Source organism: Sprattus sprattus (genome assembly GCF_963457725.1).
Source record: "Sprattus sprattus genome assembly, chromosome: 19".
NCBI classification, from domain to species: Eukaryota; Metazoa; Chordata; class Actinopteri; order Clupeiformes; family Clupeidae; genus Sprattus; species Sprattus sprattus.
The window spans coordinates 9,601,403-9,628,279 of record NC_137917.1 but is presented as its reverse complement, the minus strand read 5'-3'; the positions used below and the strand labels follow the sequence as shown (position 1 = coordinate 9,628,279).

Genomic DNA, 26,877 nt, shown 5'->3' with positions numbered 1-26,877 from the left:
TGTTCTGACCTTGGTGTGCTTAACATGAGTCCAAGACACTACATGCCACCTCCAGCCCACACAGACAGGTATGGGAGTTCACACTTTGTGCGACTGCTATGCAGGAGCTATTGATTTCAAAGGTTACTTTGGTGCATTGCCCTCTTATCAAGGAGAAGGGAATTTGCCCTGGACTAAATAATAGCATGACAAAACGCCTATAATGTTCAGTGACTAGTCTAAGCTATTAATATCCAGGCTGATCAGATGATGAAACAGTGAGTGTGCTGACATGGGGGTAGCTATAGCCTCAGAATTGACAGTTGACTGTACAATCTTTTTTTCCTCTGTTTTTCGTGATTTGTCTTAGTATGTGTTTGTTACACACCCTAAAGGCTATAGGTGGTTCTAGGGATGCAAAAGCACCAGGGCCCAGTTTTCAAGGGGGCCCAGAAAAAAAAATGATGTTGTATTATATCAGGCATGGATAGGAAGTGTTGGTTGAACTATGAAATATCAATGTCAGCTCTTCCAGTGGCAGTTGCATTAACCTACAATATGTGACGTGTGGCTACTAAATAGTGAGATGAATGCTATCATTTTATTATAATGACGAAAATTACGACTATTATATGCAACTCATATTCGTTAGCTTGTAATAACAGTTTTGTTATTTTATAGTTACATCTCTGTCCGCCTGCATTCGATCACCGGCCCTATTGTTCTGGTCCTAAGTTCTATCCTCAAAATGTACCATGGAATTTTCAAAAAATATTAAATAACGGTTCCAAATGTCACGCTACAATTTAAAACCCAAACTTACAATCTTGTAACATAAGCTAATTTGAGTAAATATTACCCTACTAAGCTTAATGAACTGTAATATCAGTCTTTTATCCGCGCTATTGAAATACATACCTTTGTATTTATGAACTTAATCGTTGCCGGGGCTACAGCTGACTGATAAGGGCGCATGACGGTCTTCACTAGTAGCCTATCGCTGCACTGCCTCACAACCTTTCAATATCAGCGCATCCACTTGTTGAGTTCAAACAGTTCAGTGGTAGGCCCATGCTATTTAAAGGGCGGCAACATGGCTCGCGGTTTAGTCAAACGGGAATCCGTCGAATCCGAGATGCATAAATCAGAAGACCAAAGTAAGACTTTTGTGTACACGAAGAAGAGGGGGTATGATGTCACACGTAACCCCCACCTCAACAAGGTAAAAACACCAAACCTTTTGTGTAGTTTTCGTTTGTTTAAGAACGGTTTCTACGCCCTGTGCTCAGGCTCTGCACCAACACGGTTAAGTATGTCGATGTTGTGACGAGCTATATTTAAATTTAAAGGAGCCACGCATCTATTATTGCCGAGAGTGAACCTCTGAAATCATCAGGACTGTCCAGAAGTCCCCTAACGTTACGTGTTACGTTAGCTATTCGACCACAGCCTTTTAAAAGTTTGCCACTGACAACGAATTGAAGCCATTCATAATTTATTTTATGTACACAAGGGAATCCCATTGAAGCAGAAAAAGAAATGAATAGTACTGATTGTATAAGTAGGTTACTGCCAATTGATCATAGTGTGACTAAAGTCTGAAGTTTGATTTACTACATTTACTTCATTTTATTTATGTAAGTTTTAAAGTGAAAGTTAAACTACCTTTAAACTGCTGATTATGCAAATAAGGTACTGTGGACTAACCATTTGAGAGTGATATAGTAAAAGGCTCAACAAAAAGAGATAAAATAATGGCTTGGCAATGGAAAAGGTTGTGATTTTCAAAAACCTTGTAATCTGTCAGTCAAAAGGTTGGTGAGGAAGAATGACTAAGCATAATTTTCATTGTAGACGAGGAAGTGAAAGGGATGTCTTAAAGAGACAGGCAGATGTTGTGTTATAAGACAAAAACAAGTGTGATTTTCAAAACAGTGGGATTGAATTATAGCAAGAGTTTAAAACTTAAAAAGTTTATTGAAACCAACTGTTTTGTTGACTATTACTAAAATAGGCACTCTGAGAGAAAAAACATCTCTTTTGGACTCCTCCAATGTACTAAGCTAAACGTTTCAACATATTCTGGCTCTATTAACCTACCAGGATCCTTCTGAATGGGCTTCCCTTCCTGACAATTGTTACGCTTACACAGCACATTGAATGGAAGGACCTAGTGAATGCCAGAATAACTTTGCAAGAAGAGTTTTAGCTTACTGAATAGTCTTTATTTGTTCCACTCTGTCTGCCCCCCTTATGACTATGTAGGCACTGCTGTGATACTTAATGAGTTAGGTTATAGGTTTACAGGCGAGGTATTGGAATGTTTTAGAATATCATCCTTATACTTAGGGCATTCCATCAAGCACTCACACAACTGGAACATCAGGCTTGACTAGAATCTTTCGTCTGTGACATACTTGGCTTAAAGGCAAAAATATATTTGCTGATGGAACATCAGGAACACTGTGTTGAAATGTTGTTCAAATAGCTTGCCTTGTAGATTGTTAGTAATGGAGACTCATTTTATGTCTCTAGCGAGGACACATTGCAACATGTCAGTGACTATGACCTGCAGGGTCACTAAACTAAATGGCTGCTGGCTCGTATCACTGTCCAAGGTCCTGATCAGGCCTTCGGAGAACAAGTTATCAGTGTACTGCCATCTAGGATGTTGCAAACATTAAACATTTCAAAAGGTAGTTTTAAGGAAATGTGTCTGGTGAAATATATTTTGAAATATTGTACAGATAAATACATATTATGCAATTTGCCAGTAGTGTCACTACGTGAAAGAAGGCTTTTTTCACAGTTTTCAAAGGTTTATAGAGCTTCTATTGCCATGGAAAGACCTGATGAAAAGACATGGATTACCTATAATGTGGTCACCTAAATCTGTCGATTAGATATGGTATAAAAAACCCGGGAATTCATTCTTCATTAAGTTGGCCTAAATGCCAGAGCACAATACACAATAGCCTGGTAAAGATGTGCCGCTCCTAGATTCATTGGCTATGCCGTCTTTGTGTCTGTCCATGTCTATTATGCTTGCCTTTCGGTCTTTCTCTTTGTCTGTCTGCCTTGCAATGTGTCTTTTTGCCTGCTTGCCCACCTACTTGTATGGTGGTCTGTCTTTCTGCTTCCCCCGTCTGTCTGTCCGACTGACTTCTGTCTGTCTGTCTGTCTAACAGCTGGTGGCCTCACTATACAGCCGCGGAAAAAATTAAGAGACCACTTCAAAATTATCAGTTTCTCTGGTTTTACTATTTATTGGTATGTGTTAAAGTAAAATGTACATTTTAGTTTTATTCTATAACCTACTGGCAACATTCCTACCAAATTTCAAATAAAAATATTGTCATTTAGATCATTTATTTGCAGAAAAATGACAATTGGTCAAAATAGCAAAAATGATGCAGTGTCTTCAGATCTCGAATAATGCAAAGAAAACAAGTTCATATTCATTTTTAAACTACACAATACTAATGCTTACACTTAGGAAGAGTTCAGAAATCAATATTTGGTGGAATAACCTTGATTTAAAATCACAACTTTCATGTGTCTTGGCATGCTCTCCACCAGTCTTTCACATTGCCGTTGGGTGACTTTATGCTACTCCTGGCGCAAGAATTCAAGCAGCTCGGCTTCTTTTCATGGCTTGTGACCATCCATCTTCCTCTTGATCACATTTCAGAGGTTTTTTATGGGATTCAGGTCTCGAAATTGGGCTGGCCATGACAGGGTCCTGATCTGGTGGTACTCCATCCACACCTTTACTGGCCTGGCTGTGTGGCATGGAGCATTGCCCTGCTGGAAAAAACATTTCTCAGAGTTGGGGAACATTGTCAGAGCAAAAGGAAGCAAGTTTTTCTTCCGGGACAACGTTGTACTTTGCCTGGCTGAGGTTTGTAAAAGACCATAAGGATTGAAAAAGCGGACTGGAGGTTCTCCTAAGTTCGTCTTCTCTGATGAGTCCGATTTCACAGTAGGTGCAAGACTCTCTGGCTTGTAGGCCTCTCCAGGTCTCCGTCTAACCATCAGACGACCATGTGTTGGGCAAAGCTGAAAATTGGACTCATCAGAGAAGACGAACTAGAAGACCCTCCAGTCCGCTTTTTTCAATCCTTATGGTCTTTTACAAACCTCAGCCAGGCAAAGTACAACGTTGTCCCGGAAGAAAAACTTGCTTCCTTTAGCTCTGACAATGTTCCCCAACTCTGAGAAATGTTTTTTCCAGCAGGGCAATGCTCCATGCCACACAGCCAGGCCAGTAAAGGTGTGGATGGAGTACCACCAGATCAGGACCCTGTCATGGCCAGCCCAATTTCGAGACCTGAATCCCATAAAAAACCTCTGAAATGTGATCAAGAGGAAGATGGATGGTCACAAGCCATGAAAAGAAGCCGAGCTGCTTGAATTCTTGCGCCAGGAGTAGCATAAAGTAACCCAACGGCAATGTGAAAGACTGGTGGAGAGCATGCCAAGACACATGAAAGTTGTGATTTTAAATCAAGGTTATTCCACCAAATATTGATTTCTGAACTCTTCCTAAGTGTAAGCATTAGTATTGTGTAGTTTAAAAATGAATATGAGCTTGTTTTCTTTGCATTATTCGAGATCTGAAGACACTGCATCATTTTTGCTATTTTGACCAATTGTCATTTTTCTGCAAATAAATGATCTAAATGACAATATTTTTATTTGAAATTTGGTAGGAATGTTGCCAGTAGGTTATAGAATAAAACTAAAATGTACATTTTACTTTAACACACACCAATAAATAGTAAAACCAGAGAAACTGATAATTTTGAAGTGGTCTCTTAATTTTTTCCGCGGCTGTAGATAAGGCCACGGTCAGTGCAGATCAAACATCATGCCAGTTGGATCACAGCCAATACGCAGGCCCCTGATGACAACACACAACCCTGTCTGTCATGAAGGTTTATGACTCTTACTTTGGCACAGGTGTGTGTATGTGTGTGTGTGTGTGTGTGTGTGGTTGTGTGTGAAGGTGTGTTTGTTCCTATAACATGTCAATGTGAAAGTGTGTGTGTGTGTGTGTATGTCTGCAGACTTTATGTGTTCAAGTGTGTGTGTGTGTGTGTGTGTGTGAGCGCTTGCTCCCTGATCGCACTTTAAAGAGAGAGAGTATTGGGGAAATGAGGTCACATTTTTCAGTCCCCAGGTGTTCTCTAGCAGATGGTGCTGAATGAAGTGTATTTGGGTGAATACTTTTTGGATGATGGCAATGTGCTCTTAAGGATAATTAATGCAGGTCACTTATTATTTACTCTATATTATTAATTTAAAATGTATTAATCCTGATTGCCAGCTCCGGACTCGGTGTATTGTATGCTTGGAGCTTATTTATGTGTCCTGGAATAATTGGATTGCACTTTACATCATTGATGCACCTCTGATTTGATTTACTTTCTCTTCCAGTTCAGATATGGTTTGATTTACATTCTATTTTAGTTTGACAATGGTTGCTGTAAACCAGAGTCTTTGTAGTATTCTATGTGGCATTTCTATAAGTTGTAAATATTCCAATCCGTACCTTTGGAATGGCTGAATTGACTTAGACTAAAACCTGCTTTTTCTTTTGGGGGAGGGGACTCTCTTAAGCTCTGGTTGCAGAGATGCAAGCTCAGCTCTGAAGCCCTGAAGTTCTTCTTGCGCAACTGGTCTGTTTCCACCCCATTAGTCTGAATGGGCTGTTGTGTACCTAGAGAAAGCTGGAGAAAAAGCCCTTGCTTGCCCTATGATTGGCCTCTGTGTGCAGACCATCAGAATGAATGTGACGCTGTATGCACTCAGACCCAATCAGTGTTATTGCAACTGGCCTTCTAGTAAACCTGTTTAATTCAGTTAGCTTTTTAATTATTTTTGTACAGAGGCAGTTCATATTAAGCTGAACGGAATTTCACCTTAAGTTGACTGGCAGCCTTGTTGTGGTGCAGAGTCAGATAAACTCCATCTTTAGACAGAATTCATTCAATTCCATGCAATTTAATAAGCCTTAATATTGGTCCTTCAAATTTCCTTCACTTTCATTTGATTGAATTCCACTCATTCAATTCATTTTTCATGCTATTCAGTTTTATACCATTTTAGTTTCCCCTATCAGCAATATTATTAAAGCCAGCACACAACCTCATTCTCAATCTAAGCAACACGTCCCTCCTGATCCTCAGGTGTGTTTTTTGTGGTTGCTGTTATTGTTGGTTTCTGACCTGCAAGTTGACTGTGCCCTTTTCTGCCAAACTTCTCTGTAAATTCTCCTTTATTATCTGGGAATGGTTCCACAGTACGCCTACAACATGAATCCACAATTCAATACCACTTTCAAAACCTGACAGAGTTCCATAGTTGGTAAGTTTGACAGTTCCTGTGCGGGTCCACATTTACAGTATGTGGCAGTTCTGCTGTGGTTCTGCCATTAGGTCCAAATGTCGAATGAGAGTAGCAGGCATGTAGGGTGCTTTCATGTTACTGTAATATGGCACACATTGTTTTTTATGGCACACATTGTTTTTCCTCCGCGTCTTATGTCTCTGTTCTCTTAATGAGCTGAGGTGAATTGTAATGGTTTATTGGGTTGTTTTTGAGAGAGCCGCGATCGGTTAGGATTCATTTAAAGTCACCCGCCTTCATCTTTGAAGCGTGAAAGCCACAGTTTCCTCAGAGTTGTTGAGACACAGAGAGCTTTTTGGCTGTTATATGTCATTCCCAATCTCACATATTCAACATACTCAACGTGCGGAGAATGTGAAAGATGGCCTAGATTTAGTTTGCACTGAGAATTTTTTTCACACAAGAGCACAATCACTGAACACATTAACAACAGTCCGTCTCTGTAGCCTGTTCTTTGACAAACAAACGTAAGGCTTTACATCTGAGAACACAATTTAGAGTTTGTCACATATGGCGTTTTACTGAGCTTGTTTACCTAGGGGGGAGCCTAACCACTAATTGTCGCCATGGAGCCGCGCGTGTGTGTTTGACTGTGTGTGTGTGTAAAAAGTAAGAGGAGACTGAGGCGTCCTTCTTAGTCGCCTAGGGGCTTGGGTTACTTGTGATCTATCTGATATCTTGCCATTGCAAGGTGGGGGCCATAGCAACCGCTGTGAGACTCAGGTGAAGACACACACATACACAAACACCTCACTCACACCCTCAAGGTAGCGTTTTATTGCCTGCGAGGGAAAAACAGGCCCTTTTCATGCGCCGGGGTTTGAAGCATCCTCTGTCATAAGCACCCATGACCTAGAATGAGGAAATTAAAAGGGAAGGTAGGAAATGACTCCTAAAGCATTTGCAGCAAGGTCACACAGGCAAGCCTCTGTGGTACAGCAGTGGGACATTGTGGTCCTCCCAGGGGTCCAGTGTGCTTGGAGTGTGTGGTGTGTGTGTGTGTGTGTGTCTTTGTGTGAGTGTCCACTCTAAACAGGGTATAGATTGAGGACAACACGTTAATTGAGGCTGTTGGACTGAGGTGCTGAAAGCTGGAGGCCATATGTACACAGAGCGTGAGTGGCTTCTCACCTACACCTACCCCCACACAAACATCTACACACTTACACTCCCACCACACACCCTGCACCGGCTTTTCTGTGGACTTCACCGTGGTGGTGGCTGCCTCGGTTGGAACACACCAGGAGTATTCCAGACTGTGTATGAGCACTCTGTGTCCAAAGGATGTGTCGACACGGCAGAATGTGAGTATTTTTATTGTATGCAGAGTGTTATATAGGGAAGAGGGTAGAGCACACTCACAAATACACGCACACGCACACGCACACGCACACGCACACGCACACGCACACGCACACGCACATGCACACGCACACGCACACGCACACACACACACACACACACACACACACACACGTACAGACACACTGACACACTGACACACTCACACACACAGACACACAAACACAAACACACACACACACACACACACACACACACACACACACACACACACACACACACACACACAAACACACACACACACACACACACACACACACACACACACACACACACACACACACACTGATACATATGAGGGAGCCACTTTGAATGCTACAGTCCTCCACTGTTGGTGTTGCAGGTTAATGAGCTGTCTGTGTAAATATCAGAACAAAAACATCTCTGAGGGTCCTATCAGATTAAGTTTCACTTCAACACTAAGGAGTCTGAGGGTACAGGTGACCAACAGATGCCCATTCAGTTGGCAGCCTGGAACAGGAAACCTGAGGTCTAAACACACCCACCCACCTACACACACACACACACCAGACCTTCACTGTAGTGGCATATGGTTAACATGAGCCACGCTCTCTAGGGTGGTATCAGCAGGCTCCAGGCAGGCCCAGGTCAAGGCACACTTGGGTTTAGCACTGGATGTTTTTGCCACAGGTGTGGCAAGACAAGCCCAAGAGTGCTACACGTGATACTGGTAGAGACTTGGTCCACTGTGAAGTTCAGAAGAGGGAGTGAATCAGATTCTGGCTAGGTCACAAGCTCCAGGTCTGGGACAGCTTATGTTAAGAGTATGTTTTGGCATGAGTCTAACCTTACCTGAGAGTCAGGTGGAATACTTGTGGTCTGTCGAGTTTGTCGAGTGAATGACATACCAGTCTAGATTCTTAGGGTAATATCGGAGATGATGGAGAGAGGTTGGGAAAGACCCATTTGCAGTCAGCCTGACTGTAGATGACATAATGCAAAAAGCTTGGACCTAAGCAAAGGATATTTGCGCACACACACACACACACACATAACACACACACATGCTGTCTTTACGTCTGAATGCGCTTAATTGGAGCAAGCACTTGACTTGTTTTCCTTTGTCTTAGTTTGGCAGCTCCTGTCATCTGGCTGCAGTGCGCCCCGCCAATGGCTTAACAGGCCAGCGTCTTACTGCCAAGCTCCACCCGGTACACCTCATCTGCTCCCACTGGGACGGAGGCTCTTTGTTTGTGGGCCTCTGCCTCTTGGATGGAGGCGGCTGCAGTGAGCAATAGCTCTGTGTCAGGCCTGGGTCATAGGGGCGCAGTGACGTGCCAGCTGGCCTGGCATCTTCATGTGATCCGGCCCGAGCCTGTCTGAATCCGGCCCTGACACACAGGGCTCAGCACTGTGTCCTCCTCACTCGCAAAGCCAGTACAGTTTGGCACACAGAACATTCCGGTCCCTTCCAGTGGTTTGAGCTTTTCCATAAGTCATGCAAAGGGTTTTCTTCTTTCTAGTTCTCTCCCCCTCACTTTGTTTCTTCCTCTGTCTCTCTCTCTCTCACACTCACTCTTTCTCTCTCTCTCTCTCTCTCTCACTCTCTCTCTGTCTTTCTCTGTCTCTCTCTCTGTCTGTCTGTCTGTCTGTCTCTCTCTCCCTGTCTGCCTCTCTGTCAGTGAGAGAGAAGACTCATAAGCAAATAAATACCAAGCTGTAAATTAGCTGTTCAGAAATGTATTTTCAGTGCTGGCTCCATGTTGAAACTTATAAATACTTGTCTTTTATGGTTTGCTAATTGGCAGAGTTTGGATCATTAGCACGTTTGTGTGCATCCTAATGAGTTTCAGCTTGGCTGATTGGGTTTGGGTGTTGCAACACAATGGATCAGCAAAGGGGCCAAACATGCCATATGATACCAAAGGAATGTGATGATTAGATCTGGCTAGAGCGAGGGCACCCATGAGAGCCTTCGGAGTTCCTATTCCTTAGTTCAGTCTCACATGTAGCACCGTAGGAATCTTTGGTCATCGGGAGAGAGAAGCCTGCACACTTGGTCTTTATTCCTTCAGGTCTCCGTGAAATAAGTGCACAGGTATACCTTTACTTATGTCGTGCACCTGTGCCCAGATTGGAATGGCTGTATCAGCATCTCGTGTTACTTTTGAAGATCTAGTCTATCTCAGACAAAACTTGAACAGATGTGGTGTGGTGTGGTGATCTCTCCGTATTTTCCATTCAACCAGTCTACTCTCTCAAATCTCTCAACACATGTCGTGCCTAAATCATGTCTGAAAGTGGATAGCAGAGGCCAGTTTATCAGACAGACACCAGTGAGCCTCTGGATTTAAGCATGGAAACCCAGTGATGTAGTTAAGAGAATACATCAGTTAAGCTCTCTGCTCACAGCTGCGTTTCCTTTGCCAGGTCATGTGTCTGTTTTGTACCCTTGTACATGAATTATTATTCCTTTTTTTAATCTGAATGTATTATTTTGATGATGACGTTGGTTAAGACTTTGAAAACTATATTTAAAAAAAGTTAAACAGACCACAGGAACATTGAAATTGAAATTGACAAATGTGACAAATGTGCACAGTACTTTTTAAGTGAACTTGGTAACTAAAGTGAATTAGCCCTTTTGTAATGCAGTTTGAATTCTCAACTGTAAATTTAATTCACTATATAGTGCACTTTAAAATTGAGCGAGCAAGTGGACATTCCAAACATAGCACTTGTCATACCTGGCAGGTATTTCGCAAATATTTTAGAAGCAGCTAGTGGTTAACAGGTGGATTGGTCCTGCACAGACCCCACTCTGTTTGGAGTCAAGGTGCTCATCATTCTCTGGTCAGGTGCAGTCAGTCAGGTGGAGTGATTGTGTGTGTGTGTGTATGCGTGCCAGCACACACAGGAGTGGGATCAGGCAGGTCAGTGTGTGCAGGGCCGGTGCTGTAGGGGGTGTAAGTGATGCAGACGCACCCAGGCCCTGTCTTGAATGGGGCCCAAAAATAAAATGATATCTCACGAGTCATGACCTTAGCTGGAGGGTGGTCCCGGCTCACTGTGCCGGTTTTCCCTTGGCTGGTTAACTAAACTGATTATGACATTCACTATTTTCTTTCTTTCTTTCTTTCTCCATCTATGTATCTTACTTCACTCTCTTTTCCACTACCTTTCTTTTTTTCTGTACTGCTGTATTTTATACTAAGTATATACTTTTTTCTGTACTCTTTTGCCTACCACATATGCACAGACATACAGGCGCTGCAAGTACATATAAAGAGACAATCATTTAAAAATAGTGCCTGTAAAAGGCACACAACCCCTTGAAGCCATTCCACCCCCACCTGCATGAAGGGGAGAAACATTAACGCTTTCCAGCCAAGACTGTGCTACATTAGTCAGCCAACATCATCTCACGCTGAGCTCATCCTTCCTATCTCCATTTCTCATCCCAATTCTGCTCGGCTCAGCACATTCAGAGGGATGTCTCACGCCATTCGCACTCACAGGCCAAGGCTATGTCATACATAATCATGCTTAGCTATGTATCCCGGGCCAAAACGCCCTTGTGTTGTCTTTGGACTGCAGTTGACTGATACTACATTATATGATATTATGGGAAGATGTTCTCCAGTTAACCCTTATAGATACCGTTAATCTGACACTCATGTGTTGTAGCCCTGAGGAAGGGCCAGAGATAAGAACAGGCCCCTGACTCTGCATAGGGAATACCAATCACAGTTGTCATTTTCTGCAAATAAATGCTCTAAATAAAAATAAAAAAATTGAAATTTGGTAGAAATCAGTCTGTAGTTTATAGAATAAAATCTTTCAAACACAAACCAATATCAAAAGTAAAACCAGAGAAACTGATAGTTTTGAAGAGGTCTCTTAATTTTTTCCAGAGCTGTATAGAATATTTATATATTTATTACACAGAGGACCAGATTTGCGCAATATAAGATCCACACTCAGATCAGGGCCGTATCTGTGCCAGGTCTGAGCTACATGCATTCTAGATGTGCTCCTGGCTGGACCTCCCCCAGCAGTGAGGGCGGTGCAGCGTCCCTGTCGGAGGGGACCGTCACGTGACGCTGGTGTGTGTGGGAGGTGTTTGGAGTGGCCTGGGCTACAGTCTAAACACTCTCCGTGCCCAGAGCCAGTCTAAGCAGTGACTCTGGTATTATTCTCCCCTCACAGGGACCGCGCCGCGGCCGCCTCGGCACCACTAAGACGTGCCTCTGAGTCATGCAGTTTCAGCCTCAGCGCACAGCCCTTTAAAGAGCCACAAACTGGGCTCCCGCTCCGAAAGGTCATCAAGTCCCTTTGAGTATCTGCAGAGGGATTCTACTCGGGCCTTACGCTGTGATTTTAATGACCCTACAGTTTTTTTTTATGGCTTTGCAAACCCCAAATGTGTGACTAATGCGTTTACCGTGTGTTAGATTAATGAGGGGAATTACGGTCTTTAAACCAACTGTGTTATTTGAACATTGGCACGATCAATGGAGGGAGGAACACAACCTGCATGAAATCTGTGTTGCACTGTCATTCAGTTTGGATAAAAGGGTCTGTTAGATTAATAAATGTAAATGTAAATCTAACATGAGTCTTAATGTGATGGAGTGTGAGTATGTGGTCTCTGTCTGTGTATGGAGGATGTCCTGATGTGGCCTGATGCCTGGTGGTCTGGGTATGGGGGGTGTCCTGATGTGGCCTGATGCCTGGTGGTCTGGGTATGGGGGGTGTCCTGATGTGGCCTGATGCCTGGTGGTCTGGGTATGGGGGGTGTCCTGATGTGGCCTGATGCCTGTTGGTCTGGGTATGGGGGATGTCCTGATGTGGCCCGATGCCTTGTGGTCTGGCATTGAGGTTATTGGAGATCAGACAGGAGGATGCAATAGTGAGGCTGCCCTTATGAACCCGGCTTTGTTTTATCAGCTGCGTTTTCATCAGAGCTTGACACGTGTTCTGAAGGACTTTGAGTGCTACTAAAAAAAGCTCTTTCTAGGAAGAGTTCATTGTGGGATGTACCTACCCTGTAGGTAACCAAACTCCTCTACAGGCTGTTATTAGCGCAGACAGAAAGCAGCCCAAGCCATAGTTTTACAATATTCATTAATTTGACAATGACGTCTGCTTCAACACCACACCGCAATATCCAAATAATAACTCTGGGGAGAAAGCCTAATATATTTCAGGCGTATTGGCCATCTTAGTGATAATCTGAAGAGATGCAAAAATACCTTATACTCAGCCACCAGGACAGGACCAGCACAGAGTTGATGCAAGCTCACTCACTTATTCACTAAGAGTGCTCCTTCGGTGGTGGAGGTGGGAAGTGCAACTTGTTGTATAATCCACAACCACTAGGGCATTTTAGGGCCAACCACCCGCTGGCTTTGGAATAGATCACAGATCAAACCCACGCTCTTGATGTGTTACTCATTCTCCAAACCCGCCCCCCTTAAACGAGACATACAAAATCTCAGGCTCACCCTCCCCTGACTGACAGCTGTAATGGCTTTCACATGTAGCCCAGCTGTAGGGCCTGGGGGATGCCAGGGCTGAAGCCTAGGATGATATCTGTGCTTATGTGCTCAACGACATGCTAACATGTGGTTGGCGCAGTAAAAAAGAAAAACAAGGCCCGTGGTTCATTTCCAGCTCAGCCTCCGCGGTCTTTGATTATGCACTCCGGAGAGGTGTGTATGGATGGCAGTGCACCAGCTGAACAAGGGATTTTGACCCTGCTGAAAGGTCAAAATCAAGTTCAAGGCTATTTCAGACGGGGGGCTGGGGGTGGGGGGGTGCAGAGACATGAGCAGGCCAATTGCTGGCCAGCGGTGTGATGTTGCTAGTAAAGAAAGTGCCACATGGGAGTGCAACAGAGTTGAATGCACAGCAGGAGGGGCAGCCAGAGAGCTTAGCTTGGAGAGAGACAGGGCGCAGGGTAATCTGGTTTCCAAAGGGACCCACGGGACCTTAAACAAGGCCTAATCAGACGACCATCCACCCTGAAGGGAAATGCACGGGAAATGGGATTAATGTTTCGGGGGCAAGAGGTTTGGGTGTATGTGTATGTGTGGAGGGTCCCACCCTGTGCTCATTGTAACAGAAAAGAGGTATTTGCTTGGCATGTGAACAGGGGTTTTTCTTTTGTTCTTTTGTTTTCATAAAGATGGTCAACTCTTTTTTTTTTTACAGCCTCCGGCCTCTATGTGGGTGGCCTTTGGGGTGGCTTTGGACAGGATTGGAGGGAATTAGGGCCGATATAAAAGCCAGCGGGCATACTGGCTCAAAATGACTGCTGGAACGGGGTCGTTGTTTTATGTCACATGGTCCGATGTGCCACACTTACTTTCCCTCCTTTCAACAGCTCTCTTTTTTTCTCCGTCTCCTTGTCCTTCTTATTTTCTTATTGTCTTTCACAACTAACCACACCCTGCTTAAGAAAGAAGAAAGAAAGACACTTTCAATCACAGGTGCTTCAGACCAGGAACAGGTGATGGATATTTCATTGCACAGCTTCCTATGCCCTTTGCTTAGTCTTTAAAGCATAAAGACATCAATGACACCTTTAAAGTTTATATTGGTATTTTAATACCATAGCTGACAAGTTGTTGTGCAAACACTCTCTTCACACTCCTGTTCCACATTCTTTGTGAAAATGTAAAGGAAGACAGTAGTTAAATGTTTCCTTCACCGTGATGGGACATGTACTTGAGAACTCTTAGGAGGACGTGTTTAATAGTAAGTAAGAGTTGGGGTGTTCAGTGGTTGTATTCAAGTCAAATCTCATTGTAGAGTAAACAGACCCCCAAATGCTATACAAACAAATGCACTCTATCCAGTGTGTTTAATTCATATAAATTAATTTTACAACCAGGGTAACTAATTATGATTTTACAACTTTGATTATTTTTGTAAAGCGACTACTTAAACAATTAAAGAAGTGTTAACTGAAAGCTGTGAATTGGTTAGTTTCCTGCTTTAATAAGGTAACACCAATGTGTAAGCATTGTTATGAAGAGTTGCTAAGTGATACTACTGGAGAAACACTGACTGTCAGCTGTGTCAACACACTCTTGTAGGGTGTGCAGTATCACACAGATGTGATATAGCTGTGAATAGGGATCTCCACATAGTTGACCCAGCTCATTAATGCGAATAAAATGTATGGGCCAGAATAACATGACCTCATGTAACCCTCTCAGGAAGATCCCATTTCATTGGCAGGGATACACTAATGCACTGATTTATATAAGCAAGCGCTGCAGTGATCTTTCCCAGTCTGCATTACCCGCTCTTGATTATTCGTGTTTAATAGCATATTCATTATATTTTTCTACATATTATTTTTCATGATGTTAAATTTTTCGGGATTATTTAATTGTTAACTGCATTTCGCTATACAACCAACCAACCAACATCCTCTCACTTTCAACTCCTCTGGATTTCTCCAGTATCAGCATCAAAGCAAGTCTCTCTCTGTTCAGTCAGTTCCCCCATGCTCTAAATGTTTTGCGTTTGTGGTGAGATGCCTTAAGATGATGCATCCCTCCTGGGTGATTCTCATGTTTTTCAAACTGGTGTTGGGATGGGTGACACGGTTCCCTGTTCTCCGTTCCTAGTCCCCCCCCCCCCCCTTCCTGTGGGCTAATGAGCCTGTGTGAAGGGAAGTGTTTGGGTGATGAGCCTCGAGCGATCTGGGGAGGGCTGGATCCCTGTCTGGCTATGACCACATGATGATGAGGAGCAGCAAGGCACTGGAAACATCTTCACACCCTTCCTTCCTTTTCCTGTTGTCTTTCCATATTCTTATCTCACGAAACTCTCCTCTCCTTTCCTCTCCTCCTTCTTTTCTTCTGTCCTTTCTTTCCCCCGCCTCTCCTCCTTGCTCTTCTCTTATCTCATTTCATCTCTTCTTTCCTCTCTCTGCTCCTATCCTCTCCTCTCCTTTTCCCCCCTTTCGACTCCTCTCCTCCCTTCTTCCTTTCTCTCCTCTCACACCTTAACATCTGTTCTCCTCTCCTCTCCTCTCCTCTCCTCTCCTCTCCTTCCTCTCCTCTCCTCTCTTCTCCTCTCCCCTCCTCTCCTCTCCTCCCTTCTCCACTGCTCTCCTTGGGTTGGCCCCCATATCCTTGAGTCAACATACGCCCCATTTTCAAGGCTGTTTTAACCAACAAGTGCATTCATACATTCTCAGGTTGAGTGATTTACAAACCCCTGCGTATATTTGCACAGGCAGAGGAATCCTCTGCGCTGTGTCTGTATTCGGGCTGACGTCATGACACGGCTCAACTCCTCTCCGCCACGCTGGAGCGCCTCGACCTGACTGGTACACAACCGACCCGGCGCAGCGTGTTGTTTGACAGGACAAATCCGTGTTTACTTTTCCTCTTGGTTCCCTGGGGCTGCTACTGAGCTCCAGCCCTCTGCCCATGGGATAGTTTTGTCATCTCTGTTTAACAGCTCTTAACAGGGCCTCTGATTTAGTGTTGCATGACAACTGTTTAGATATGCACAACTCCTCCGACATTTGCATGGAAGAATAAAAGTGAATTGTGTGTGAGGAGGGGAAAAGTGCTCTCTCTCTCTCTGTGCTCACTGGTACTTCCACTTCCTTAATTTGTTCAGGTCTTATTTAGAAACTAGTAACTTGGAGTTACTTTGTCACCATAGGCAGTAATGAATCTGATAGGGTGGCTAGGACATGCATAATCCCCCAGGGCTCAGTTCTTGGACCTCTTCCATTCAATCACTATAAGGTGCCTTTAGGCAAAATTGTACAGAACAACAACATACCATTACCATAGTTATGTAGATGATACACAAATAAATTTGGCGCTCTTACCAGATGACTACAGCCCAATTGACTCACTGTGCCAGCCAAAATTTCTGTCGGTTAAATAAGGACAAAACAGGGACTGTTGTGTTTGACAACAAAAAGAAGAGTATTAGTAAGCACTTTGACTCTCGGGCTCTAAAAAACAAAGATCAAGTCTGAAGTCTTTAGATTAAGATATCACCTTCACCAGTCATATCAAAGCAATCACAAAAACAAGTGTCTTTCATCTTAGAAACTTCGATGAAGAGTTTGGTCTCACAAAAACACCCAAAAAATCTAATCCATGCTTTTATCTCCAGTAGGGTGGACTAGTTTAATGTTCACTTGACTTTTCAAAAAGACCATTCAACAGCTGCAGCTCATTTTATTCAGGAGCAAGAGAACAGAGCCCATTACTCCAGTCTCCAATCTTTACACTGGCTTCCAGTTAGTTACAGAGTTGATTTTATAGTGCTGCTACTTGTCTATAAATCAATGAATGGTTTAGGCCATGAATACATCTCTGATATGTTATAACCAGTAGGGCTCTTAGATCCATGGACCCAGGTCAGGTGGTACAACCCAGAGTCTAAACTAAACACCCCACAAACAGGGAACGTCCCCAGGACGTTAACAGGACATTCGCAAGGTCCCCAATCGTCCCCAATTGGTCCCCGGCACAACGTTTGCTAGAGGACGTTACCAGAACGTTTTTGACGTTCGTAGCAAGTCTACGTTTGGTCCCTCTGTGGCGTTCGCATGAGTCTTAAATCGGACTTTTAGGGAACATTATAATTTGGTCTCTCAGCACACGTCCCCAGGACGTCCTTCAAAAACGTCCCTGTTACCTTATCCTGCAGGTCCTCTGCGTGACGTTCGCATGAGCCTTAAAACGGACTATTAGAGAACGTTCTTATTTGGTCTCTCAGCATACGTCCCCAGGACATCCTTTAAAAACGTCCCTGTTACCTTATCCTGCAGGTCCTCTGCGTGACGTTCGCATGAGCCTTAAAACGGACTATTAGGGAACGTTCTTATTTGGTCTCTCAGCATACGTCCCCAGGACATCCTTTAAAAACGTCCCTGTTACCTTATCCTGCAGGTCCTCAGCGTGACGTTCGCATGAGCCTTAAAACGGACTATTAGGGAACGTTCTTATTTGGTCTCTCAGCATACCTCCCCAGGACATCCTTTAAAAACGTCCCCGTTACCTTTACCTGCAGGTCCTCTGCGTGACGTTCGCATGAGCCTTAAAACGGACTATTAGGGAACCTTATAATTCGGTCAGCACTAGTCCCCAGAACGTCCTTTAAAAACGTCCCCGTTACCTTTACCTGCAGGTCCTCTGCGTGACGTTCGCATGAGCCTTAAAACGGACTATTAGGGAACGTTCTTATTTGGTCTATCAGCATACGTCCCCAGGACATCCTTTAAAAACGTCCCTGTTACCTTATCCTGCAGGTCCTCTGCGTGACGTTCGCATGAGCCTTAAAACGGACTATTACGGAACGTTCTTATTTGGTCTATCAGCATACGTCCCCAGGACATCCTTTAAAAACGTCCCTGTTACCTTATCCTGCAGGTCCTCTGCGTGACGTTCGCATGAGCCTTAAAACGGACTATTAGGGAACGTTCTTATTTGGTCTCTCAGCATACGTCCCCAGGACATCCTTTAAAAACGTCCCCGTAACCTTTACCTGTGGTCCTCTGCGGGACGTTCGCATTCGGTCCTTCCAAAATGTCCCCTTGACGTCCTCTGATGGTCCTCTCTGAACCAGAGGTTCCGCTAGAGAAAAATGTTTTTCATTTGCGAGACATTTAAGCCGGCCAAATATCTATTTCTGCTTCTAAATTAGCCTATTGAAGAAAACTGACGGCCTGCATAGCTTAAATAATAACATAATCAGGTAGTTTAGAATGCAACATGTTTATTTTCCTAAGTTTGGGCTACAATGGGAAACAAAAACATTAATGTCTGATGCACGTCAATAAGTGGCCTTTAATCGCAACCTGCTGTGGCGTTAAAATGAGCGCCGCAACATGGTCATTGCTCTGTTCAATGAGAGCAGAGATTCTTAAATTATTCGACCCTCTTGTGAATCCTTTGCGTCGCCTTTTCGCATTGCTAACAGAAAATTTTACTGTGACTATCAATTACCTCGCACCTGAGCCAAGAGAACTTGTCACTCCATAACGACATAAACGCCCGACATTTCAGCTTTTTCTCTGGTGATGCTGTTCGAACATCTAGGGCTTAAGGTATTCAGTGTTTGGAAAGTTCGCTTTCTACATGAAGTAGCTCAGTTCATTGTTCATCAACTAAGTTCACAGCTCCAATTTTCAATATGCTGCTAGTGCGAGCTATAGCCTAATTCTTCCAAGTCTCTGTCTGCAATACCGCTCTCGGATACGCAACTTCGGCGCTAACGCACAGGCATAGACAGTATAATAAAATGAAACGCGTTCAGACGCAACACTGCAGGTATTATAGGTTCATCCTCGTCAGAAGGTTTACCCTCCAGTTGTGTTTGGCCTCTGAAAAAAAGCTTTTAAGGCTAGTCTGCTTGGCCATGTTGGATCCTTCTCACTCAGTTCACTCCTCGTTTGAAACCGAGGGTTTGCGCTTTATTTAAAATGCAGCATATGCGTGTTGTTAAATAACTTTCTAACGGCAGATTAACCTGTTCCTTTAAAACATAATAAGGGCAGTGCACGTTTGCTTTATAGGCCTAAATATTAGGATTGTTGTCAAATCCAGATTGTGTGAGACGGGATTTTGAAAGAAATTCCAATCAGACAATTTGACCAGTGAGCTCACGTTCGGTTGCAGCATCTTTGAAGGCCTGTGGAAAGCTCAATGTTAAAGCTATAGACACTTGATAGACCTTTCTTATGTATGCATTGTATTGGAATCATGCAGACATTACGTATAGCACAGATCAGTAGAGAAGCATTCATATTTATTTTATTTCATCATTCTTAGTTTGGCTAGTTATTCTGCCTCCCTGCCCGCACGTCCGTGACGTGCCATGGATGTTAATTAAAAAAGGAATCATTAAGGAAAACCCTCAATGCGTAGTGACTGAGATCGCTACAATATGCTTTTCCTCAAACCCTCGGATAAAAAGACTAAGTTTGTTGGCTGTCTCACACTGTGATAAACGTGTTAAAGTGACACAATAGTAATCAGACAGTGTTAGTACAATAGGTAGCGCTCTGGTTTAGTAATAGGAAGGTTTACGGTTCAATTCCCATGCCCGCAATCAAGTTTGTAATCCTGTGTGTGTGTCTATGCATATCATATGAAATATGTAATATAAATGAACTTGAACTTGTCTGTGTGTGCGCCCTGTAAGCAAAATGACGGCTCCGCGATTATTTTATTTTCTTCATTTAGCTCAGCAAAAACGGTCGTGCCTGCTACGTCCGCGCTGCATCCTTGAATAACGTACCCAGGACGTCTAAAACACGTTTCCCAGATGTCACCACAATGCCCTCAGGACGTTCTTGCAACCTCCTGCAGAACGTCCCCAGGACCTATAGAAACACGTTCCCCAGACGTAACCACAATGCCCTCGGGAGGTGCTTGCAACGTCCTGCATAACGTCCCCAGGACCTATAGAAAACGTTTCCCAGTTGTCACCGCAACGTCCTCGGGACGGTCTTGGAACGTCGTGCAAAACGTCCTAAAGTTGTCACGGGAACCATACACATTTACGTTTTTAGAACGTTCAGAGAGACCATTACAGGACGTCTAGGGGACGTCATTTTGCTTACAGGGCATGGTGAAACAGCATGTAGCTATTATGCTATATGCAACTGGAACAAACAAATCCAGATTAAGTAAATTTCTCTTTTCATGTGCCTATGATTGAGCTTTCAAACTTGTACTGTTCTTACAGCACATTAGTTCTGGAAGTAGACCTCTAGTCACTCCCAGGAGGGAAACTACGTCTTGAGCTTATTCTGTGTTTCGAAAAAGATAAACACACATTTGGGGCTACTTCCACTATGTTTATAATTTAACTTTATGTACTTTATACTTTATTTGAATTACATGGCTTATCTTTAGCACTTTGTCTTTATTTTTTCCTTTGGATGTTCCATTTGCTTTTATTTATGTAAAGCACATCCAATTGCCTCTGTGTCTGAAATGTGCTCTATAAATAAACTTGCCTTGCCTTGATGATATTTCAGCTGAACGGCTGATGCATTGAGGTGGTCGGTCATGCTGTAGTGCAGACCATACATCACAGCTTAAACTTGCTCCGCTAGGCATTTGTCCAGCTTTTTCCTCCCCTCAGTCCAATTTATGGTCACCAGGTAGAAATATTGTAACCTAAGAGGGAAAATATTTGGAGTGTGTTTGACACAGTTACAGTGTTATCTCTAAACACTCTCTGGGAGATGAATGTGTCTTAAGCCTGTGATTTAGACTAATGATCGATTTGTCCCGGTGCATGCGTGTGTGTGTGTGTCTGTGTGTGAGAGAGAGAGAGCGAGTGTGTGTGTGTGTCTGTGTGTGTGTGATAGAGAGAGAGAATGTGTGTTTGTTTGGAGGCATTCAGGAGAAAAGGCTTGTCTGGATAGCGCATCCCCTGCCAACGCAGACTGCTGCCCCTACCTCCGGGTTTCTTCGCCTGTTTCAGGGAACTTTAAGTGGAATCATCATGAACAGCTGGAGGGAGAGATTGCTTGTGAAAGCTAGAGAGCTGATTGTGTTTCCTTTGCTGTTGTAATCATTTACATGAACTTCAGTTTCCCAGTTTGCGGTTTGCATTCCTGCTTTTCCACATGCACTGAACTTCTAAGGTATTTCAAAATCATCAAAGCTGGCACACCTCTCAGAAACTGTAAACATTAGAGGTGGTCTTAAGTCCTCAGCCATATTGTAAGGGTGTGCACACTGTGTCAACAGACGACTGTACACAAGTATTGACGAATGTGTCTTGGGGAGAAGGAAATTCAGAAATCTTGACTCAAGAGGTTTCATAAACACACAGGGGAAATGAACAGAACTTGCAATAAATGAAATAAGTATCGGTCATCACCTGTGGATCTTAGTTATTTTCTGAATTTAGGACAATTATGTTTGGATTAGTGATGTGTGTGAGACTAAGGGAAAAGTGTGTGTGATTTTGCATGGGTCTTTGTCTCTGTGTGTGTCCGTATGTCTGTGTATCTGTGTGTGTGTGTATGGCTGTGTATTAGGGAGTCTTTTTGTGTGTGTTGGTAATTCACAATGAAACTCAATCTTCTCTCTTGAGGTGGCTCAGATCATCGGTCAATGAAAGTTCACTGTGCGGAACATCATTAAATCAAGGACTCTGATAAATACAAGATTGGTTTCGCCTTAATTAATCTCAGCTCTAGAGTGATCTGATTAAATCTCAGCGCACACAGCTGAGTCTGCCTGGACCTGGACTTTGCTGCTGCCTTCCATCTGATTGGTGACCAGTGTGGTGGTACTGGATCATATGTGGCCCTGATCTGGTATGGGTCTGGCTCTAATGGTGTGGATCTAGGGGATCCATAGTAGAATGAGAGCCAGATCTCTGACGGTCTCGGCTACTATCTGTTGTTGAGTTGGTCAGTAGTTCTGGGCTATGGATGTAGGATCTATCTGGTGCTGATTCTGTTGGGCCCCAAAAATAGTTTCCTCTGAAAGAGCTTCTATCTGGTACTGATTCTTCTGGGCCCCAAATAGTTTCTTCTAAATTAACTTCTATCTGGTGCTGGTTAGAATTTCTGGCTTTTTGGATGCTGGTTCCATTTAATTCTAGTGGACTGGGCAGAGCTGGGGTGATGCCTCATGGGTATGGGCCTGTCAGGCTCAGTTAGGTGTCTGAGATGGGTCAATGGTACCGCTGAGCTGGACCAACTGGAACCAGCTGATGATGGATGGACAAGCTTAATTTGATCACTTCCCATGTGGAATTGGTTTTAAAGGGAGGGGAGAAGGAGTATGGCACTCAGAGTAATGCAGAGATGGGACTTAACAGAGTGTTAGCAGGACTGTGTGTGTGTGTGTGTGTGTGTGTGTGTGTGTGTGTGTGTGTGTTTGTGTGTGTGAGTGTGTGTGTGAGTGTGAGTGTGAGTGTGAGTGTGTTTGTGTGTGTTTGTGTGAGTGTGAGTGTGTGTGTGTGTTTGTGTGAGTGTGAGTGTGTGTGTGTGTGTGTGTGTGTGTGTGTGTGTGTGTGTGTGTGTTTGTGTGTGTGTGCGTGGGTTTGTGGGTTTTACGTTAACAGTTAACAGAGTGTTACGTTAACAGAGTGTTAGCAGGTGTGTGTGTGTGTGTGTGTGTGTGTTTGTGTGTGTTTGTGTGAGTGTGAGTGTGTGTGTGTGTGTGTGTGTGTGTTTGTGTGAGTGTGCGTGGGTTTGTGGGTTTTACGTTAACAGTTAACAGAGTGTTACGTTAACAGAGTGTTAGCAGGACTGTGTGTGTGTGTGTGTGTGTGTGTGTGTGTGTGTGTGTGTGTGTGTGTGTGTGTGTGTGTGTGTGTTTGTGTGTGTGAGTGTGAGTGTGTTTGTGTGTGTTTGTGTGAGTGTGAGTGTGAGTGTGTGTGTGTGTGTGTGTGTGTGTGTGTGTGTGTGTGTGTGTGCGTGGGTTTGTGGGTTTTACGTTAACAGTTAACAGAGTGTTACGTTAACAGAGTGTTAGCAGGACCGTGTGTGTGTGTGTGTGTGTGTGTGTGTGTGTTTGTGTGTGTGTGTGTGTTTGTGTGTGTGAGTGTGAGTGTGTTTGTGTTTGTGTGAGTGTGAGTGTGTGTGTGTGAGTGTGAGTGTGAGTGTGAGTGTGAGTGTGAGTGTGAGTGTGAGTGTGAGTGTGAGTGTGAGTGTGTGTGTGTGTGTGTGTGTGTGTGTGTGTGTGTGTGTGTGTGCGTGGGTTTGTGGGTTTGTGTGTGTACACTTCTAATACCGCTCTACCTACCACAGCCCAGAGCTGGTTGCATTGCATGCTCCATTTCATTCTGTGATACCGGAATGGATATAATGTTACTCCTACAGAGTAATGTCATAGGTAAAAGACATATTTTCCACATACTGTACTTCTCCATAATGAGGACAAGAGGGAGATGTATAATACTGAGTGTGTGTTTGTACGTGCATGTGTATGTGTGTCTGTGTTTTTGTGCGTGTGTAAGTGTTTGTGTGCATGTGTATGTGTGTCTGTGTGCGTGTGTAGGTCTGTGTGTGTGTGGGGGGGGGGGGGGGGTCTGACTTAGCAGAGAGTGATGTATGTGTATGACAGGATGAGGAGATGAAAAGATAAATGAGTAAGAGCAAGAGAAGGAGAAGGAGAGAGGGGGGGGGGGGTGACAGTGGCAGTGAATGAGCGAGAGAGGGAGAGAGAGGTAGTGGTAGAGAGGGAGAGGGGATCTGAGCCAGTCAGGCTGAGTGTTTTCATCAGGCCTGTGTGTTTTAGATTTAGAATTTAGATCACGTGCGCTGCTGAGTCGCAACTGGAACTGATTTCTAGCAACTTCCAGTAAAAGTACTGTCATCGTCTGCTGTCATTTTCTTGTGTTTGCATTTTATTGAGCCTTAACATTTCACACAGATGATTTACATACTGACTGTCAGCAGTCTTAACCTGCAAGCTATTTTCCACAGATATAATGCTCATCTGTTGATTTTGATTATTCTCTTTCATGACCCTATTACCCAAAAGTTACGATAAACAGCAACAATATCAACAACTACAAGCTCAGAACCCAGGATGTCTGCAACATGATATGCCACCCCCTCTCTGACCAGACTCTCCATGAGAGCACAGAAATGGTATTGGCAGTGGTCTCCTCATAGTGTTGTAAACTTGCCAGTGGCCTCCTCAAGTCTAAGGCTGTCGTAAACCTGCCCCCGTGGAATTGTTCTGGCCAGATCTAATAGAATTTCCACGGCCAGGGGGTTTCCACGTCCAGGGATATTTCCCTGGTGATGATGGCCCAGGTAGGGTCTGGAGTGGTTCATGAGGGTTGCCAGCCTTGGTTTTCTGGGGAGTGGTGGGGCACAGCGGAACAACGCTCTACGTTACATTTTCCATGACGGCCGGGACGGGATCCACACCTGCAGTCACAGGCAGTAAATGATCACCTACTACCGCACAGGACTTAGCCTGACTGAGGTCATCTCTGCCTCAGCGCTGTGTTCGACCTCGTTTATGGTTTATGGTGTTTGCCACACTAAAAACCACAGCGTATTTTTACTATTTCCATGCAAAAGAGCTCGTTTTTATTGAGGCATTCTAAGCAGGCGGATTGAATGCAGGCACGTTAAGACATGTTTTGTCCACATGATAAAAATTACACTGGGATCAGTCATGACACAGTAGTCATGGTAACTGTCATATTGTTAGCTTGCAATCACCCTTATCAGTCTGCCCTAGGGGTGAAAGGTCAAGGTCGTAACTGTCAGTGGAATTTGGGTAATTAGCCACTGACGGCTGCAGATCTAATTGTGCCCTATAGGCCGTGGGTTTGTGGGATTGTAGGCTTTTCTTATCCTTGTGGAGATTTACCATATTGTTTATGACTGTGTGAATGAATGAATGAATGGCCATCTGTTGTGGTGTTTAACTAGCTAGCCCATAAACCATTAGCTTATAAAGGTGAAGATGCCAAGCAGTGCTGACAATGAGGCCTCATTCTCTGAGCCTTTTGAGTTTGGCTTTCATTGTTTCGTTCAATACATCCACAAAGCTGGACTTTGGTCTGGTTAGTCTAGCTTGGTTGGTAAACACGCATTCTCTGATCCAATCTGGTCATCAGTCCATGACTGTGATTTTTGTGTTCCTTTGAGGAGCACGATCATTGTTGACCGACATGATGTCATTCGAATTTAGCTAACTGAAGGTTTCATCTGATGATGTAGAAATGAACTCAAGTGACCGTTTTAAATGGTAGTCAATGTAAATCCTATATCTACAGTACAAAAAACAAAACTCCCTCCTCAAAGGCAAAGAAAACCAGGTGCTGATGACAGGTGTGTGTGTGTTTGGGTAAACCTTGCCCCACTAAAACGCATCTGACAGGCCCCATTGGGTGAATCGGCAAAGAAACGGCAGAGCATGGCCCATTTCTTGTGCATTCTCCCATGAACCTGCCCAGTGCAGTACTGTAGGTCCAGTGCATTTGGGAATGTAAGGAATGTGCCTTTGGTTTCCTCCGAGTGAAAAGAGTGATGCGTTTCAGACAGGTAGGCTACGTTCATATCGGGTTACTATAGTGGGATCAAGTTCCTGTAATGGTTTAAATCACCAGCGTGCGAAGTTTGTAGTGTAGCCGCCAGCTCCGCTGCTTCTGCTGACAGCCATACATCACAGCTATGGGGTTGGCCTGTGTGTGTCTCCAGGGAGAGGTGAAGTGGTTCAGATGGAGGTTCAGATGATGTTTGTGGGGAACAGAATGTCTGTCTTCACGTGGGTCAGTAGTTAGCCATCAGGTCACTGTTTGCTTTGGAAGCGGACCAAAATCTTGTTCCCTTGTTTGAGATTGATGGCTCAACAGATTGGAAGGATGAAAAAGCTCTTGAAAAGAACCAGAGCTCACACACACACGCAAGTACACACACACAAACACATGCAAGAATGTTTCCCCTTCCCCCCCCCCACACACACACACACACAACAATATGGAAAAAAACATGACCACATTCATACACACAAACATGACCACATTCACACACACACACATACACACCAACAGAGATATCTATCACAAATCAACAACACACTTTCACACACGGCACACATACAGACAGACACACACACACACACACACAGATATCCATCACATAGCAACATGTATACCCTTTCACACATGACACACACACACACATTCGCACACACACACACACACACACACACACACACACATTCACACACATCAACATACAGTGATCCCTCAATGAGTTTCCATTGTTTCTGTTATGCAGCACTACATGCACGCACCCCCCCTTGTGCCAGTTGGCTATGGGCAGTGGTGTTCAGACACTGGGAAAGCGCTAACCACAACATGGCCGAGCAGTAACACCTGCTTCCCCTACTGTTTTGCCTGGGAGTAAATCACACGTTATGATGTTTGTCGTTAATCTGTCACTGGGCCGTCGGAAGGCCTCCTGCTGTTTGCTTGGCTAAATTACTGTTTGCGTTAGCACTCTACTGTAGTCTACCAAAGACACGAGATGTTGCTCAGTGCTTCGTCTATGGGCGTCACTGGTAGTCAGGCGAAAGGGGGGCATAACACACATTTAAGATTCCTGGGTTTGTAATGTATACAGTCCCCAATCTGGCGGAAATCACCATTCATTATATTCATTTTAGATGA

General features: G+C 44.0%; 1 protein-coding gene across 2 annotated transcripts in view; it reads left to right on the top strand.

The window, feature by feature from the left end:
- Positions 1-1,045: 1,045 nt before the first annotated feature.
- Positions 1,046-26,877, top strand: part of me1 (malic enzyme 1, NADP(+)-dependent, cytosolic) — a 104,857-nt gene continuing 79,025 nt past the window's right edge. For both annotated transcript variants that reach the window (XM_080857924.1, XM_080857925.1), the window contains exon 1: positions 1,046-1,201. In XM_080857924.1, coding sequence (XP_080714050.1) covers positions 1,073-1,201 — 129 coding nt within the window. In that variant the 5' untranslated portion in view covers positions 1,046-1,072. The remainder of the gene's footprint in view (positions 1,202-26,877) is intronic.